Source organism: Hippopotamus amphibius, chromosome 6 (assembly GCF_030028045.1).
Source record: "Hippopotamus amphibius kiboko isolate mHipAmp2 chromosome 6, mHipAmp2.hap2, whole genome shotgun sequence".
NCBI classification, from domain to species: Eukaryota; Metazoa; Chordata; class Mammalia; order Artiodactyla; family Hippopotamidae; genus Hippopotamus; species Hippopotamus amphibius.
Window position 1 is genome coordinate 100655517 of NC_080191.1, and position 18096 is coordinate 100673612.

General features: G+C 41.0%; 1 protein-coding gene across 1 annotated transcript in view; it reads left to right on the forward strand.

The window, feature by feature from the left end:
• CPNE4 (copine 4) overlaps positions 1 to 18096 on the forward strand; it is a 546940-nt gene that overhangs the window by 160442 nt on the left and 368402 nt on the right. The window contains exon 2 of the mRNA XM_057739418.1: positions 7393 to 7573. Within this exon, the coding sequence (XP_057595401.1) occupies positions 7394 to 7573 (180 nt within the window). The 5' untranslated portion in view covers position 7393. The remainder of the gene's footprint in view (positions 1 to 7392; positions 7574 to 18096) is intronic.

Below are 18096 nucleotides of genomic sequence, written 5' to 3' on the forward strand. Positions count from 1 at the left end.
TATATCTATATAATATATTATATAAATATATTTACATATTATATATTATGTATTGTCTATTTATATGTAGTATATATATTCCATATATGTGTGTATATATATTATATATTGTACATATATAGAACATATTATATATGTGTATATATAATATATAAAATTTGTGTGTATTTATATATAAGTATATATAAATATATATTTATGTGTGTATATTTATATATAAAAATGTATTTATATATAATTACAAATATGTTTTAAATTATATTATATAATTATAAATTTTATATATAATTTTAAATTATATATAATTATAAATATAAATACATATATTTAATATATATAATATATATAATTATATGTATATTATATATTAAATATATAGACTATTTAATTAAATTATATTATATACTTATAAATAAATTATAAGTTTAATTATAATTAAATAAATTATTAAATAAATTATAAATTATAAATTAAATTATAAATAATAAATTATATAATTATAAATTTTATATATATAATTTTAAACTATGTGTGTGTATTTATATATATAAATATGTATATATCTCACAACTTCTTTATCCATTTATCTACCAATGGATTTCCACATCTTGGCTACTGTGAATAGTGCTGCTGTGAACATAGGGGTGCATGCATCTTTTTGAATTATAGTTTTATCTGGATATATGCCCAGGAATGGGATAGCTTGATCATATGGCAGCTCTATTTTTAATTTTTTGTGGAACCTCCATACTGTTCTCCATAGTGGCTGCACCAATTTATGTTCCCATCAACAGTGTAGGAGGTTTCCCTTTTCTATTGAGAGCCTTCTTAAGTAGCTCTCCCACAGGGAAGAGAGTGGAGCAGAGTGGTTAAGAGCCTAAATTCTGGACCTGGAGTTCTAGGTTCAAACCCTTGTTCATCACTCTTGCCTGAATAGTTTCATTTCCCTAAGCTGCAGTTTCCTTCCTGTGAAACGAGCATCCTGACAGGATCTCCCATATTATCCTGAGGGTCAAGTGGAAGATTCTTCTGGGATCTCATGACTTAATGTTGAGTGCTTGGCAGATATATAAGAGCTTGATCAACGTTACATGAACTTGGTGGTGTCATTTTTATTTATTTTTATTTTTTTATTTATTTATTTTGCCTGGGTTCAAATCTTGTTCTGTAATCTTTTTTTTTTTTTTCATTTTATAGATTTTTTTTTGAGGTCTTCATTGGAGTATAATTGCTTTACACTGTTGTACCAGTTTCTGCTGTACAACAAAGTGAATCAGCTGTATTTATACATATATCCCCATATCCCTTCCCTCTTGAGCCTCCCTCCCACACTCTCTATCCCATCCCTCTAGGTCATTACCAGTCATCAAGTTGATCTCCCTGTGTTATGCAGCAGCTTCCCACTAGCTGTCTGTTTTATGTTTGGTAGTGCATATATGTGGAATGAAAGTGAGTTATTTGTAGGGTGGTGTCATTTTTAAAAAGGACAATAATCGCTTTCATTATTCTTCTGAAGACATTATGAGGATTAATTCATTTAATTCTCAGGACAACTCTACAAGACGGGAGCTATTATTATTCCCTTTTCACACATTATAAAACTAAGGCAGAAAGGAGTCAAATAACTCGCTCAAACTCATACCCAGAGAGTAGCAGAGTCCGGGTTAGCATCAAATATTCTCATGCTGGTTCCATACTCTTGTCCTCTATACCATCTGCATCTCATATGTGAGTGTCTGTTCTTCAGATGAACAACTTCTAGGGCAGTTTGCCTTATTTCATTAATGCTTGGTTTGCAGTTAAAGTGTGGTCCACAGGCAGCGGGATCAGTGACACCTGGGAGCAGTCTCAGGCCCCACTCCAGACTCTTGAAACAGGAACTCTGTCTTAACAAACTCCCCACGTGATTCATGATGGTGCACAGCCGAGAAGCTGCTTCAGGATGTGAACGTGCAGGAGATGGTCTGTCTCATTACTGCCCAGCACTGCACTTGCCGCCTAAGAGTAGATTTACTTTTGATCTAAGGGTAGATCAGGAAATGTTGAATAGGAAATAAATCCACAAGTTGAGGGAACACCTGGCTTCTCCTCGGCTGATGGTGCTCAGGGCCTCTGGATACGCTGCCACGCCAGGCACACAGCAGATGTCCCGTCATACTCTTGCACTGAGATGGAAATGCTGTGTAATAGAGACATCCAGCATAGCAGCCTTCCTGGGTGTGCTGTGACGTTTCAAAAGGCCAGATAATGCCAGAGCAAGCAGAACAGAGATGATGCACTTATTCTTAACATAGTTTTAAGACAGGCTCTGCTCAGCTGATTCTCCTGTGAACCCAAGCTGATTCTCTTCCCACTTGAGCTCTCTTTTGTCTTGGCATTGTTTGCAACTCATTCAGAAACTAATTAAGTTTCAGGATCAGTTTGTCCTGTTAGAAAGTGTGGATATGCAGAAGGGGTGGTTTTTATAACTTAAAATTATCCAAGTGAAAGGACAATTATAATTTGCTTCTAAAATTGGCCAAAAGTCAGCTTTCGTTAAAGTAATTCTCAGCAGACATTAGTCTCTGTAAAACCAGGGTATTGTATGGAAGGCAACAAAAGGATTTAAATAGGCCATGGAAAATATATTGATAATCTGGCCGTATTAATCCTGTCCTCTAGCAGAGTGTGAAATTACTTGTTTACTCCACTTATCTGGGGCTGGAGGTAGCTGATCACTGGTTGACAGAGCCATATTTTGTGATCACCTTTCAGCAGTGAGCGTGAGCTCGGCCAAGGCCAAACAGTCTGACTTCACTGGCCTATATACCACCTCCAAAGTCAAGGTCAGGACTGCTGCTACCTCTGAGCAGCCGGAGGAACTCATGATCTCCAGTATGCCCATCTAGGTATGGCTTTCATTTGTGCATGGACATGTCCTATATCCTATCCTCCCACCCCCCAAAGTGAGGGTTTATTGTGGTTTCATCACCATTCTACAAAATATTATCAAGGTAAACACTATTTGGGATGCAATAAAGTATAAGGAATAGTCCCTGACCTAAAGGAGACTAACCACGGTGGTAAAATAGACCCTGTTGATGCTCTTCCCACTTCCCCTTTATCAAGTTAGTGCATTCATCCCTCAGTGCCCAGTGGATGTGAGTGTCAGCTGCGAATGGCTCACGGCTGCCCTTTTTCCCTGGACTGATTGCTCTCAGCCAATGGGTGGCAGGGACCAAACCTAAGGGGTTATGCTTCCCCAACCCTAGCATGACCTTAAGCCTAAAGGAGCTAGAGGAAGAAACAGTATTCCCAAAGTGCAGTGAGAGCCTTGTAGATGGAGTTGCCTTTCAGGACCTGGGTCACATAGGGGTTCGGCTCACAATTCTGGAGGCTGGGCATCCTGAGGTGAGAGTGCCGGCATAGTTGGGTGAGGGCTCTCTTCCCACTGTGTTCTCACACGGCAGGAGGGTCTGGGGAGCTCTGTGGGTCTCTTTTATAAGAGCACTAATGCCATTTGTGAGGGTTCCACCCTCATGACCTAATCACCTCCCAAAGGCTCCACCTCCTAATCTTACCATCTTCAGGGGTTAGGATTTCAACATATGAATCTTGTGAGGGGACACAGACATTCAGACCATTGCAGCAGGAAACTACCCACAGTGAGCTGGCATTCAGTGGAGGTCAGCCTCTTAGGTCCTTGAGCAGAAGGAGAAGGGGAAAATCAACAAGAAAAAGAGGAACAAACAGTGACCAGCATAGCAGCCTTAGACAGTCTCCTCTGATCCAGCCATTGTATTGGCAGTAGGTTAATTTTTATCAAATGGTTATTTCATCATGTCCATTTTCCCACCTCTAAATCCTCCAAATGTCTGCCATTGCCTAAAAGAATGATTCATAAAAATTTTTGGTTAAAAAAAGGTCTCTGAACATGTGCCCCAGTTCATTTGTTTATTCACTTAAAAGTGATTTAAATTTACTACCAACTAGTATCTTGGAGGACTACGTACACTTGCAGTTTAGGATCTACCATTCATGGTTATGGCATAGAATCCATATTTCAAGAAGCTCTCCTAATAGTTTTGAGTTATTTTAGACAGCTTTTGGCCTATGTAATCAGATTGTCACTTCTGTTTTATTATCTGCCTTCTGAACGTGTGAGAGTTATTATCTAATGTGCATGACTCCTCAGACAAACTGCTGATTTGGGAGGTGGCTGTGTGCTCTTAGGTGGAGAGTGTTATGCCCAGACTGTGTGGGCTGCAAAGACAATGTGTTTAAGGGGTCAAGTAGAACCTTGATCCTGGAGTTATAGCAGAAAACCTAAGAGAGTTCCAGTTGGCAGTTGGAGAATTGAGTGATTTAATCTTCAGAGCAGTCAGGTTAGAATAGTAGTAACTCCACTTCTGGAGGATCTACTGTAACCTGGGATTGTGCTAATCACTTCAAATGTATCATTTCATCTGCCCTTCACGGCAACTCTTCAAGGTAGGTGTTACTACAGGAGAGGTCAAGAACCTGCTCAAGGTTACATAGTGAGTGATGGAGCCAGGATTCGACCCTGGAAGGTACTGTGTGTCTCCTTGACAGTCTTTTTTCCATCACAACCTACGATTAATACTTGGCATGAGAGTGGGTTCCATTCTATAGCCAGGCTTGTGTTGTATAGAAAGGTGGCAATGGTCCTGGATGAAAGGAGCCAGTCTGAAAAGGCTCCCACCTCTGTAACATTCTGGAAAAGGCTGTGGAGACAGTGAAAAGATCAGTGGTTGCCAGGATTAGGGAGGGATGAGTAAGTGGAGCACAGATAATTGTTCGGATGGTGAAGCTACTCCGTGTGGGACTACAGCGGCGGGTACACCTTATACATTTGCCTGAACTCAGGGAGTGGGCAGCCTCGAGAGTGAACCCTGATGTGAGCTGTGGGCTTTGAGTGATGATGATGTGTCCGTGGAGGGTCACTGATTTTAACAAATGTAATGGAGGAGGAAGGTGGCACATGGGATCTCTGTGAACCTTCCTCTGAATTTTGCTATGAACCTAAAACAGCTCTAAAATATAGTCTTGGGGAGAGAGAGAGAGGGAGGGAGGGAAAGGGCATGGGCATGGCCATAAGCCTGTGAGGATACGGCCAGTTAGAAGAGGTAGCAGTGCCTCCCAGAGATAGGAGAGGCCACGCAGAACTCAGAAAAGCAGTGTGGATCGAAGGAACCGGTTAATGCTCTGGGAAAGCAGAGTTCAGGAAGGCTAAGCTGTTCTTAGCACAAAGTTGATAGAGAGTTCACAGCATTTTTCCAACACTATCTGATACAAAGCCATCCTCCTACTAGTCTGTTCCTTCTCTGTGCACTTTTTTATAAATTGAAGTTCATATATGCTCTGCCTTCCATGTTGCTGTAATAATTGGTCTGCTCTCAGTCTGTAAAAATAGAGGAACCATCATTTATTAAGCTGCGCATTTATGATTTGTGCATTTTCTATATATGAATAAAATTTATTTCAAAATAGAAGGAATGGTTCTGTATGGAGGATGAATAAATCAAGGATATTGTCATATCCACGGTTACTTGGTAGATTCAAACAATTCTCCAGCCAAAGGTTTTACATATGCTAAAAAATAGCGTGGGCTAAAAGATAGAAAACTGGCATTCCAGACTTAGCTCTGCCATTAGAATAACTATGTGACACAGGCAAGGTGCCAGTCCCCTCTGAGCTTGGATTTTCTCGTATGTAGAAAAACAAATGTCCCAATTAATATTCAGTATGATAGAGGAGAGAGCAACTCTCACCCTCAGACTAATCCCACAGCACATATTGAAACAGAATCCCAACTCCTCCCAACTGCAAACTCCCCTTACCTGATGTTTTAGAGCAGAGATTGGGAAACATTTTCTGAAGAGGCCAGAGAGTAGGTATTTCAGGCTTTGCAGGCCATGTAACCTCTGCTGCAAGTACTCTGAGCCGCAGTCTATTGAGGCAACCACACACGACATGCAATTGCGTGACTGGGCATGTGTTCCAACAAAACTTTATGTATCAAAGCAGGTGGCGAGCCAGATTGGACACACAGGCCATAGTTTGTCCACTTCTGTTCTAGGACATAACTTTTTGGCATTCAGTGTAACTTCCCTTCAGCATATATAGGGAAAAACATATGTTCACAATAATTAGATAAATAGGGAACTAGAAAGTTGGAATGTGGAAGGGAGGAAGGGTGGGAGGGTAGAGAGCCTTGTGTTGGAGCACTGGGAGAGAAAATTCCAGTGACATCTGCCATGAGGGAGGGGCATTACCAGATTGGAAAAGGTTGGCTTTGGCACAGAGCGAGCTGCTAAGTTTGGAGAGACCAGCTGGGGTGTGAGTGTGTGCGTGTGTGTAAGAGGTTATGGTGTACCCACACCTAGCATGGTACCAGGTGCCAAGGGGTCTCACTGCATACTTGCAGAGGAAGGAAAGGGAGAGGGATGGGATTATCCTCATTTTATAGATGAAGAAATTCCAATGTGGGATACCAATGCCATTCCTCATAGGGAATTTATAGGGAAACAGGATTTCATGAGAAAGATATCAATTTCACCCTGAGAGGAGCTGTTGATGTCCTTAACAGGCCCTGCCCTCCTCAGAGAAGGAGAGTGCTGGTGGGCTCTGGGGGTTCCCTGTAGCCCTGGGCCTTGGCGATGCATTGAAAGGTGACCATGCGAAGACAAGAAGGAGGCCTACAGGGCTTACTTATGGCTGCTGTTTCCATAGGTCAGTCACAGTCACATTTCTGATGTGACAGCAGGAGCAGGGAAGGGAAAGGAGAGAATGGACTTGGCACTTGAGGCAGGAGATCAAATGCTGGTCTCTCTTGGATCTGGTTTGCTGAAAGTATCTTGAGAAAGGGAGCCAGGGTTTGGAAGGGAAATTTGGACTGTTCCTTCAGGTCAGACAATGTCCTTCCCTGTGCCCTCACACAGAAGGAAAAGGAGAGCTGGGTATGGGGGGAATCTTAACAACTTGGGATGTGATTAAATTGATTAACCAACAACTCTGTAAAATTTCACACAAGCTGTGCACTTAATATAGAACTGGATTACAGTTTGCAGTCTGTTGCTCTAATTCATTAACGTTATTTCACAGACTAAAATTTTTACTGTGCAAATGTATGCAAATCGTATAAGAAAATAGTGCTCTTAGCCAAGTGCATTATTAGCACCTATTGGGTTTTTTGGTTGTTTTTCCTTTTGGTTTTGTTTGTTTGTTTCACTGGAATTCTAACTCTGCTGTGCAAAGCTAGATAATTAATATATTCAGTACTCGAAAGTGTGTGGGGAACGTTTTCCCGAAGGGTGATTGGGAAGCTTTCTCCTTTGACAAATACTGTGGTGACTGGCATGTCTTTTTTCCTATTTTCCTTGCCTAAAACAGAATGAAGAAGATGAGCAACATTTATGAGTCAGCTGCCAACACACTGGGGATCTTTAACAGCCCCTGCCTGACCAAAGTTGAGCTGCGTGTGGCATGCAAAGGCATTTCTGACAGAGACGCCCTTTCCAAACCAGACCCCTGTGTCATCCTCAAGATGCAGTCCCACGGGCAGTGGTTCGAGGTAGGCATGTCCAGTGAAATGGACAGAAGCATGGCAGGGGGAGTGATTAGAAAATGCTTTGGCATCTGCTGTCTTCTGGTGGTTTATTTTGGTGAGATGGAAAATTCTAGAAATGACTATGGTAACATTCCTGCTTGTCTCATGATGTTTTTTTAAATTTATTTATTAAAAAAATTTTTTTAATTTTATATTGGAGTATAGTTGATTAACAATGTTGTGTTAGTTTCACATGTGCATCAAAGTGATTCAGTTATACATATGCATGTATCTATTCTTTTGAAAATTCTTTTCCCATTTAGCTTATTACAGAATATTGAGCAGAGGTCCCTGTGCTATGCGGTAGGTCCTTGTTGGTTATGTGTTTTAACTATAGCAGTGTATGCTTATCAATCCCAAACTCCCGATCTATCCTTCCCCCACACCCTTCTCCTCTGATAACGATAAGTTTATTCTCTAAGTCTGTGAGTCTGTTTCTGCTTTGTAAGTAAGTTCATTTACATAATTTTTTTAGATTCCTCATATAAGTGATATCTTGCGATATTTGTCTTTCTCTGTCTGGCTTACTTCGCTTAGTATAATAATCTCCTAGTCCATCCATGTTGCTGCAAATGGCATTGTTTCATTCTTTTTAATGGCTGAGGAATATTCCATTGTGTAAATGTACCACATCTTCTTTATTCATTCATCTGTCAAAGAACACTTAGGTTCCTTACATATCTTGATGTTTTAAGCTGTGGTTATTTTGACATTTATTCTTAATTTGTGTGCTCATTGTAGACGTAGTAGCCCCTGGGGATGGGCAGCAGGGACTGCCTTACAGCGGCCACATCACACATTTATTTTTTGGAGTGAGAAGTTAATATTAGCTAAATTTTACTGGGCACTGTTCTAGGTGCTTATCAAGTGTAAGGCACTAAGTGCTTTATGTAAAATAACTAATTTCATCCGCAAAACAATCCTATGAGGAAAAAGATGAGGAAGCAGAAAGATTAAGGATTTTCCCAGGAACATTCAGTTTGTAAGTGGGAAATCTAAAATTTTCCGGTCAAGCTACAGGGCCTCGGCTCTTTATTGCTATTTTATACTTACATTGGTCATTAGAGCAGCCTTTGACGGTTTGTGTGGCAATATCACAGGTTGAATTCTGCAGCTGGCTTTTGTTTGCTTTTTTTAAAAATTGAAACAAATTGTATGAGGACTGGGTGTTAAGTTTTGGGGTTTTTTTGCTGTTGTTTTCTATTTTGTTTTAAAGCTCTTTATTGGAATATAATTGTTTTACACTGTTGTGCCAGTTTTTGCTGCACAACAAAGTGAATCAGCTCTATTTATACGTGTATCCCCACATCCCCTCCTCTCTGTGACTCCTTCCCACCCTCCTTATCCCACCTCTCTAAATCATCACCAGTCATCAAGTTGATTTCCTTGTGTTATGCGGCAGTTTCCCACTAGCTATCTACTTTACATTTGGTAGTGTATATATGTCAGTGCTACTCTCTCACTTCATCCCAGCTTCCCCTTCGCCCCCCAGCCTGTGTCCCTCAAATCCGTTCTCTACATCTGCGTCTTTATTCTTGCCCTGTCACTGGGTTCATCAGGACCATTTCTTTAGATTCCACATATATGAGTTAGCATCTGGTATTTGTTTTTCTCTTTCTGGCTTACTTCGCTCTGTATGACAGACTCTAGGTCCATCCACCTCAATACAAATAACTCAACTTCATTCCTTTTTATGGCTGAGTAATATTCCATTTGTATATATGTGCCACATCTTCTTTATCCATTCATCTGTGGATGGGCATTTAGGTTGCTTCCATGTACTGGCTGTTGTAAATAGTGCTGCAATGAACATTATGGTACATGTTTCTTTTTGGATCATGGTTTTCTCTGGGTATATGCCCAGTAGTCGGATTGCTGGGTCGTATGGTAGTTCTATTTTTAGATATTTAAGGAACCTCCATACTGTTTTCCATAGTGGCTGTACTAACTTACATTCCCACCAGCAATGCAGGAAGGTTCCCTATTCTCCACACCCTCTCCAGCATTTATTGTTTCTAGATGTTTTGATGATGGCCGTTCTGACCGGTGTGAAGTGATACCTCATTGTGGCTTTGACTTGCATTTCTCTAATGATTAGTGATGTTGAGCATATTTTCACGAGTTTGTTAGCTGTCTGCATGTCTTCTTTGGAGAAATGTCTATTGAGGTCTTGCACCCATTTTTGGATTGAGTTTTGCTTTTTTGATATTGAGCTGCATGAACTGCTTGTATATTTTGGAGATTAATCCTTTGTCCATTGCTTCATTGGCAAGTATTTTCTCCCATTCTTAGGGTTGTCTTCTTGTCTTGTTCATGATTTCTTTTGCTGTGCAAAAGCTTTTATGTTTCATTAAATCCCATTTGTTTATTCTTGATTTTATTTCCATTATTCTAGCAGGTGGGTCAAAAAGGGTCTTGCTTTGGTTTATGTCATAGAGTGTTCTGCCTATGTTTTCCTCTAGGAGTTTTATAGTCTCTGGCCTTACGTTTAGGTCTTTAATCCATTTTGGGTTTATTTTTGTGTATGGTGTTAGGAAGTATTCTAATTTCATTCTTTTACATGTTGCTATCCAATTTTCCCAGCACCACTTATTGAAGAGGCTGTCTTTTTTCCATTGTATATTCGTGCCTCCTTTGTCAAAGATAAGGTACCCATATGTGTGTAGGTTTATCTCTGGGCTCTCTATTTCGTTTCATTGATCTATATTTCTGATTTTGTGCCAGTACCGTGCTGTCTTGATCACTGTAGCCTTATAGTATAGTTTGAAGTCAGGGAGCCTGATTCCACCAACTCCACCTTTCCTTCTTAAGATAGCTTTGGCTATTTGGGGTCTTTTGCGTTTCCAACAAATTGTAAAATTTCTTGCTCTAGTTCTGTGAAAAATGCCATTGGTAATTTGATAGGGATTGCATTGCATCTGTAAATTGCTTTGGGTAGGATAGTCATTTTCACAATGTTGATTCTTCCAATCCAAGAACATGGTATGTCCCTCCATCTGTTTGTATCATCTTTCATTTCTTCCATCAGTGTCTTATAGTTTTCTGCATATACGTCTTTTGCCTCCTTAGGCAGGTTTATTCCTAGGTATTTTATTATTTTTGTTGCAGTGGTAAATGAAAGTGTTTCCTTAATTTTTCTTTCTTCTCTTTCATTGTTAGTGTATATGAATGCAAGCGATTTCTGTGCATTAATTTTGTATCCTGCTACTTTACTGAATTCATCGATGAGTGCTAGCAGTTTTGTGGTAGCTTCTTTAGGGTTTTCTATGTATATTATCATGTCATCTGCAAAGAGGGACAATTTTACTTCTTTTCCAACTTGGATTCCTTTTATTTTGTTTTCTTCTCTGATTGCTGTGGCTAAGACATCCAAAACTATGTTGAATAATAATGGTGAGAGGGGCACCCTTGTCTTGTTCCTGTGCTTAGAGGAAATGCTTTCAGTTTTTCCCCATTGAGAACGATGTTGGCTGTTGGTTTGTCATGTGTGGCTTTTAATATGTTGAGGTAACTTACTTTTATGCCCATTTTCTGGAGAGTTTTTATCATAGATGGATGTTCAACTTTGTCAAAAGGTTTTTCTGCATCTATTGAGATGATCATATGGTTTTTATCCTTCAATTTGTTAATATGATGTATCACATTGATTGATTTGCATATATTGAAGAAACCTTGCATTCCAGGGATAAACCCCATGTGATCATGGTGTATGATCTTTTTAATGTGCTGTTGGATTCTGTTAGCTAGTATTTTGTTGAGGGTTTTTGCATCTATATTCACCAGTGATATGGGCCTGTAATTTTCTTTTTTTGTGACATCTTTGCCTGGTTTTGGTATCACGGTGATGGTGGCCTCGTAAAATGAGTTTGGGAGTGTTCCTCCTTCTGCTGTATTTGGAAGAGCTTGAGAAGGATGGGTGTTAGCTGTTCTCTACATGTTTGATAGAATTCGCCTGTGAAGCCATCTGGCCCAGGGCTTTTGTTTGTTGGGAGATTTTTAATCACAATCTCAATTTCCGTACTTGTGATTGGTCTGTTCATATTTTCTATTCCTTCCTGGTTCAGTCTTGGAAGATTGTACTTTTCTAAGAGTTTATCCATTTCTTCCAGGTTATGCAATTTATTGGCATATAGTTCCTTGTAGTAGTATCTCATGATGTTTTGTATTTCTGCGGTGTCCGTTGTTACTTCTCCTTTTTCATTTCTAATTCTGTTGATTTGTGTCTTCTCCCTTTTCTTCCTGATGAGTCTGGCTAATGGTTTTTCCATTTTGTTTATCTTCTCAAAGAACCAGCTTTTAGTTTTATTGATCTTTGCTAGTATTGCCTTCATTTCTTTTTTGTTTCTTTCTGCTCTGATCTTTATGGTTTCTTTCCTTCTGCTCACTTGAGGGTTTTTTTGTTCTTCTTTCTCTAGTTGTTTTAGGTGTAAGGTTAGGTTGTTTATTTGATATTTTTCTTGTTTCTTGAGGGAGGACTGTATTGCTATAAACTTCTCTCTTAGAACTGCCTTTGCTGGGTCCCATAGGTTTTGGGTTGTTGTGTTTTCATTGTCATTTGTTTCTAGATTTTTTTGATTTCGTCTTTGATTTTTTCAGTGATTTCTTGGTTGTTTAATAATGTATTGTTTAGCCTCCATGTGTTTGTAATTTTTACAGTTTTGTTCAGATAATGGATATCTAGTCTCATGGCATTGTGGTCAGAGAAGATGCTTGTTATGTTTTCAGTTTTCTTGAATTTACCGAGGCTTGATTTGTGACCCAAGATGTGATCTATCCTAGAGAATGTTCCATGTGCACTTGAGAAGAATGTGTATTCTGCAGTTTTTGGATGGAATGTCCTATAAATATCAATTAAGTTGAGATGGTCTAATATGTCATTTAAAGCCTGTGCTGTCTTATTTATTTTCTGTTTGGATAATCTGTCCATTCTTATAAGTGGGGTGTTAAAGTCTCCTCCTATTATTGTGTTATTATTGATGTCCCCTTTTATGGCTGTTAGCATTTGCCTTATGTATTGAGGTGCTCCTATGTTGGGTGCATAGATATTTACCTTTGTGACATGTTCTTGGTTGGATCCCTTGATCATTATGTAGTGTCCTTCCATGTCTCTTGTAATATTCTTTACTTTAAAGTCTAATTTGTCGGATGTGAGTATTGCTACTCCCACTTTCTTTTGACTTCCATTCTCATGGAATATCTTTTTCCATCCCCTTAGTTTCAGTCTGTATGTGTCCCTTGGTCTGAAGTGGGTTTCTTGTAGACAGCATATAGACGGGTCTTGTTTTTGTATCCATTCAGCCAGTCTGTGTCTTTTGGTTGGAGCATTTAATTCATTTACATTTAAGGTGATTATTGACATATATGTTCCTATTACCATCTTCTTTATTGTTCTGGGTTTGTTTTTTTTAGGTCTTTTCCTGCTCTTGTGTTTCCTTCCTATAAAAGTTCCTTTAGCACTTGTTGTAAGGCTGATTTAGCGGTGCTGAATCCTCTTAACTTTTGCTTGTCTGTATAGCACTTGATTTCTCCATCAAATCTGAATGAGATTCTTGCTAGGTAGAGTATTCTTAGCTGTAGGTTTTTCTCTTTCAGGACTTTCAGTATATCCTGCCACTCCCTTCTGGCCTGCAGAGTTTCTGCAGAAAGATCAGCTGTTATGCTTATAGGTTTCCCTTATATGTTATTTGTTGCTTTTCTCTTGCTACTTTTAATATTTTTTCTTTGTGTTTAAATTTTGGTAGTTTGATTAATATGTGCCTCAGTGTGTTTCTCCTTGGGTTTATTTTGTATGGGACACTCCACACTTCTTGGACTTGATTAACTATTTCCTTTCTCATGTTGGGGAAGTTTTCCACTATAACCTCTTCAAATATTTTCTCAGACCCTTTCTTGTTTTCTTCTTCTTCTGGGATGCCTATGATTTGAATGTTGGTGCACTTAATGTTGTCCCCCAGGTCTCTGAGACTGTCTTGCATTCTTTTATTTTTCTTTTTTCTTTTTCCTGCTCTGTGGCAGTTATTTCCCCCGTTCTATCTTGCAACTCACTTACTTGTTTTTCTTCCTCAGTTATTCTGCTGTTTATACCATGTAGAGTATTTTTCATTTCAATCATTGTGTTGTTCATTACTGTTTGTTTGCTCTTTGGTTCTTCTAGGTCCTTATTAAATATTTCTTGTATTTTCACTATTTTGTTATCAAGATTTTGGATCATCTTAACTATCATTACTCTGAATTCTTTTTCAGGCAGTTTTCCTATTTCCTCTTCATTTATTTGCTCTTGTGGGTTTTTATCTTGCTCCTTTGCCTGCAAGGTGTTTCTTTGTTTTCTCATTTTTTTCTAATTTATAGGATTTGCTGTCTCCTTTCCCTGTGCTGCCTGGTAGTAATTCCTCTTGTTTCTGCTCTCTGTTCCCTGTGATGGGTTTGGTCCAGTGTCTTGAGTAGGCTTCCTGGTGGGGGTGTCTAGTGCCTGCTTTCTGGTGTGTGGATCTGAGTCTTTTCCCTCTGATGATCAGGGCCATGTCAGGTGGTGTGTTTTAGGGTATCTGTGAGGTTAATATGGCTTTATGTAGTCTGTGTGCTGATGGGTGGGTTTGTGTTCCTGTCTTGTTTGTAGTTTGGTATGAGGTATCCAGCACTGGCAGTTGCAGGCAGTTGGGCGAAGCTGGGTCTTACACTCTGATAGATGCTCCATGAGAGTTCTCTGTGGTTAATCTTCCCTGTGGTTGAGGACTCTCTAGTGGTCTAGCATCCTGGACTCAGTGCTCCCTCCCCAAAGCCTCCTAGCTGACTTCTGATTGAGGGATCCAGACTGCAGAGGTCACTCATCCTTGCAATAACAGGAATTAGAAAAGACTATCCAAGCCCCAGACTAATGATAAAAGGTTAAGTCAAACAAACAAATACTGTATCAAGGAAACACATATATGCACAAGAAACATAAAAACGGAACCCAACAGAACATAAAACACTAGAACAACCTGACAGAAGAATGCCAGAATGCAGTCAGACAATTAAAAGAGAAAACGTACAAAAATTCAAAACAAAAACAAAGGAACAAAAACCCACGGAAATTGTTGTAAACAAGGACCAAGTATAACAGGGACCAAATAGAAACAGGGAGCAAATATAACAAAGAGCAAGAGAACTACCAGATAGACTGAAGAATCCCAAAATGAATTCAAACCATTATAATTAGAACTAAGATATAAAGGCAAAACCTAATAACAGAAACCAAAGCAGTGTGTCATTTGAAGAGTAAAGCAAGGAAACAGAGTAGACCAGTAATATTGATTAAAAGTTTAACAAGATAAAATAAAATAAAAGGGATAGAACACAGAGCAACAGAATAGCATAGTATGACTGTAAATATGAAAAGTAAAAGGGAAAAAAATAAAATAAAATTGAACTATATTAAAGATAAAGGAGGGCCAGGACAGGGAGTGTGGGAGGGAGTCGTGGGAGGGAGGGGATATGGGGATATATGTATAAATACAGCTGCTTCAGTTTGGTGTACCTCAAAAGCTGGTGCAGGAAAGTAAAGCAATTATATTCCAATAAAGAGCTTAAAAAAAAGAATTTCAGAATAATAAAAAATAAATAAGTAAAGATAAAGAAGAAAAGAAGATGGGGAGATCAACTCAGCAGTACAAAAAAGCTAGGTAGAAATAGAAATATTTAAAAAGTCTAAAAATGAAAGTAGAACATGGAATAAAAATATGTTATAAAATGTGAAACTCTCTTAGGAGTAAGATCATAAAAAAAAAAAAAAAACCTAAAACTGACCACAGAATCCATCAGATCAATAGAATTAATAATCATTCTGCTTCCTCGGGGGTCTCAGTTTTAAGTGTCCTTATACCCACCTTGAGCCTCAGGCCACCTTCGCCTCCCCAAGAGGCCCTCCTCTGCCTCTGGGTTGGACTCTGGACCTTCTGTGAGTCCTATGGGGTCCACTTAGGCTCTGATCTGGCCCAATTCCTATGTGTGCTTGCTCCCTCAGTCCACATCTGCCAGAGCTAGACCTTTTTCATTTGTGGAAACATTCGTTGTTTCCTCAGATATTCCAAAGACATAGGGGCTACCTAGCTGATCACGGGGATTTAGTCTGCAGCACCTCTTTAGCACCTTTAGAACCTCTTCCTTAGTTCCCCTGCCCCTGGCGTTCAGCTTTAGTTTTGTCCCTGCTTCTGCATGTGGTCTAACTGCCAGAGTCTGGTCCTGAGGCTGCCTTGGAGCTCTTCGGGTCTGCCTTAGTGAGGGTTTCCTTTATTGTTCATCTGCAGATGCAGGTGTGTGGGGAGAGAGATTTGATAGTGGCTCTTCTCCCTGCATATGACTCAACAGTAGCGCCCTGCTTGGATCACAGGAGCCCTGGGGGTGACGCCAAATGTGCAGGGATGCTGGCAGCTAGTTATGGCGGGATCTTTGCAGTCCTTTCTGGTGTCCAAGGTCTTCTGCTGGTGTTCAGCCAGTTTTCTGTGGAAATTATTGCATCTTTTGATGTATTCCTGATGCATCTGTGGAGAGAGATGCACTCAACATCCTTCTGCTTTGCTGCCATGTTTTTCTCCTTCATGTGAGAACTTTTGGCCCAGGTGTCAGGTCTGTGGGAGCAGCCACAAGTCCTGGCTGGGAGCGCAGGTCTCAGCCTGTGGCATGGCAGGAGCAGGAAACGGGTGGGTGAAGAACCCTGAGAGGAGCCGGGTGTCTTCAGGCCACACCATGTCCCTGTCTGTGGCTCGGTATGTCAGCGGGGGAAACTCCCCAGCAGTCTCAGCCCGTCACCTCAGGAGTGTCCCTGCTCCACCTCAGAGCCAAACTAAAGCCCTCCGCGGGGCCGGCTAAGGCTGTGGTGGCCAAACTGTGGTGGTTGAGGCTGAGGTGCTATAGTGGCTAAGGCTGTGGTGGCCAAGGCTGAGGTGCTGTGGTGGCCGAGGCTGAGGTGCTGTGGTGGCCGAGGCTGAGGTGCTGTGGTGGCCGAGGCTGAGGTGCTGTGGTGGCCGAGGCTGAGGTGCTGTGGTGGCCGAGGCTGTGGTGCTGTGGTGGCCGAGGCTGAGGTGCTGTGGTGGCCGAGGCTGAGGTGCTGTGGTGGCCGAGGCTGAGGTGCTGTGGTGGCCGAGGCTGTGGTGCTGTGGAGGCCGAGGCTGAGGTGCTGTGGTGGCCGAGGCTGAGGTGCTGTGGTGGCCGAGGCTGTGGTGCTGTGGTGGCCGAGGCTGAGGTGCTGTGGTGGCCGAGGCTGTGGTGCTGTGGTGGCCGAGGCTGTGGTGCTGCGGTGGCCGAGGCTGTGGTGCTGCGGTGGCCGAGGCTGTGGTGCTGTGGTGGCCGAGGCTGTGGTGCTGCGGTGGCCGAGGCTGTGGTGCTGTGGTGGCCGAGGCTGAGGTTCTGTGGTGGCCGAGGCTTTGGTGCTGTGGTGGCTGAGGCTGTGGTGGCCGAGGCTTAGGTGCTGTGGTGGCCGAGGCTGTGGTGGCCGAGGCTGTTGGTGCTGTGGTGGCCGAGACTGAGGTGCTGTGGTGGCTGAGGCTGAGGTGCTGTGGTGGCCAAGGCTGTGGTGGCCGAGGCTGAAGGGCCACCAACAGGCGATGCCCGGGAAGAGCAGCACCCGTGGACCCTCGCAGACCTGCTGCTCCTCAAAGTTCAGGTCCAGGAAGCGTACGAAGTGGTTCCGGGGAAGGAACCTTCCAGGTGCCAGTTTATGTCTCTTAAGCCCCTTCCCTGGTATTGCCCCTCCCTGCTTCCATCTCCCTGTGGGTAACCACTAATTTGTTCTCTGTATCTGTGAGTCTGCTTCTGTTATGCTGTATATATTCCTGTTTCATTTTTTAGATTCCACATGTAAGTGATGACATACAGTATTTGCCTTTCTCTGACTTATTTCACTAAGCATAATACTCTCTAGGTCCATCCATGTTATTGTAAATGGCAGGATTTCATTTTTTTTTATCACAGAGTAATATTTCTTTGTGTATATATATATACACCACATCTTTTTTATCCATTAAGGGTATATTGTATAGCACAAGGAGTGATAGTCATTATTTTGTAGTAACTTTAAATGAAGTATAATCTATAAAAGTACTGAATCACTTTGCCATAAACCTGAAACTAATATAATATTGTAAATCAACTATACTTAAAAAAAAAGAGTCGAGAAGATAAATCTGCCTTTGAAATATTGGGAATCAGTTGTTCTGAAAGATAGAATGGATTGTTGTTCTTTGCAGACCAGCAGGGTTTGGAGTGTATGTCTGAGGGCTGAGGAGATGGGAGGATGCTTTTTGTTTAAACCTTATGGTAAATCTTTAATGACCATGATTGTAACTGTCAAAAAAGAAGGAAAAGAAGACTTGTAGCTTGGAAATACATTCCCAATGGAGAGTTTCAGACGTATTAGGGAATTTAAATTTCCTTAATTTAATTCATACCTATTGTTTTAAATTCCCCCCACCCCCCGTACCTGCTCCTGGCCATGTAATGGTGACAATATA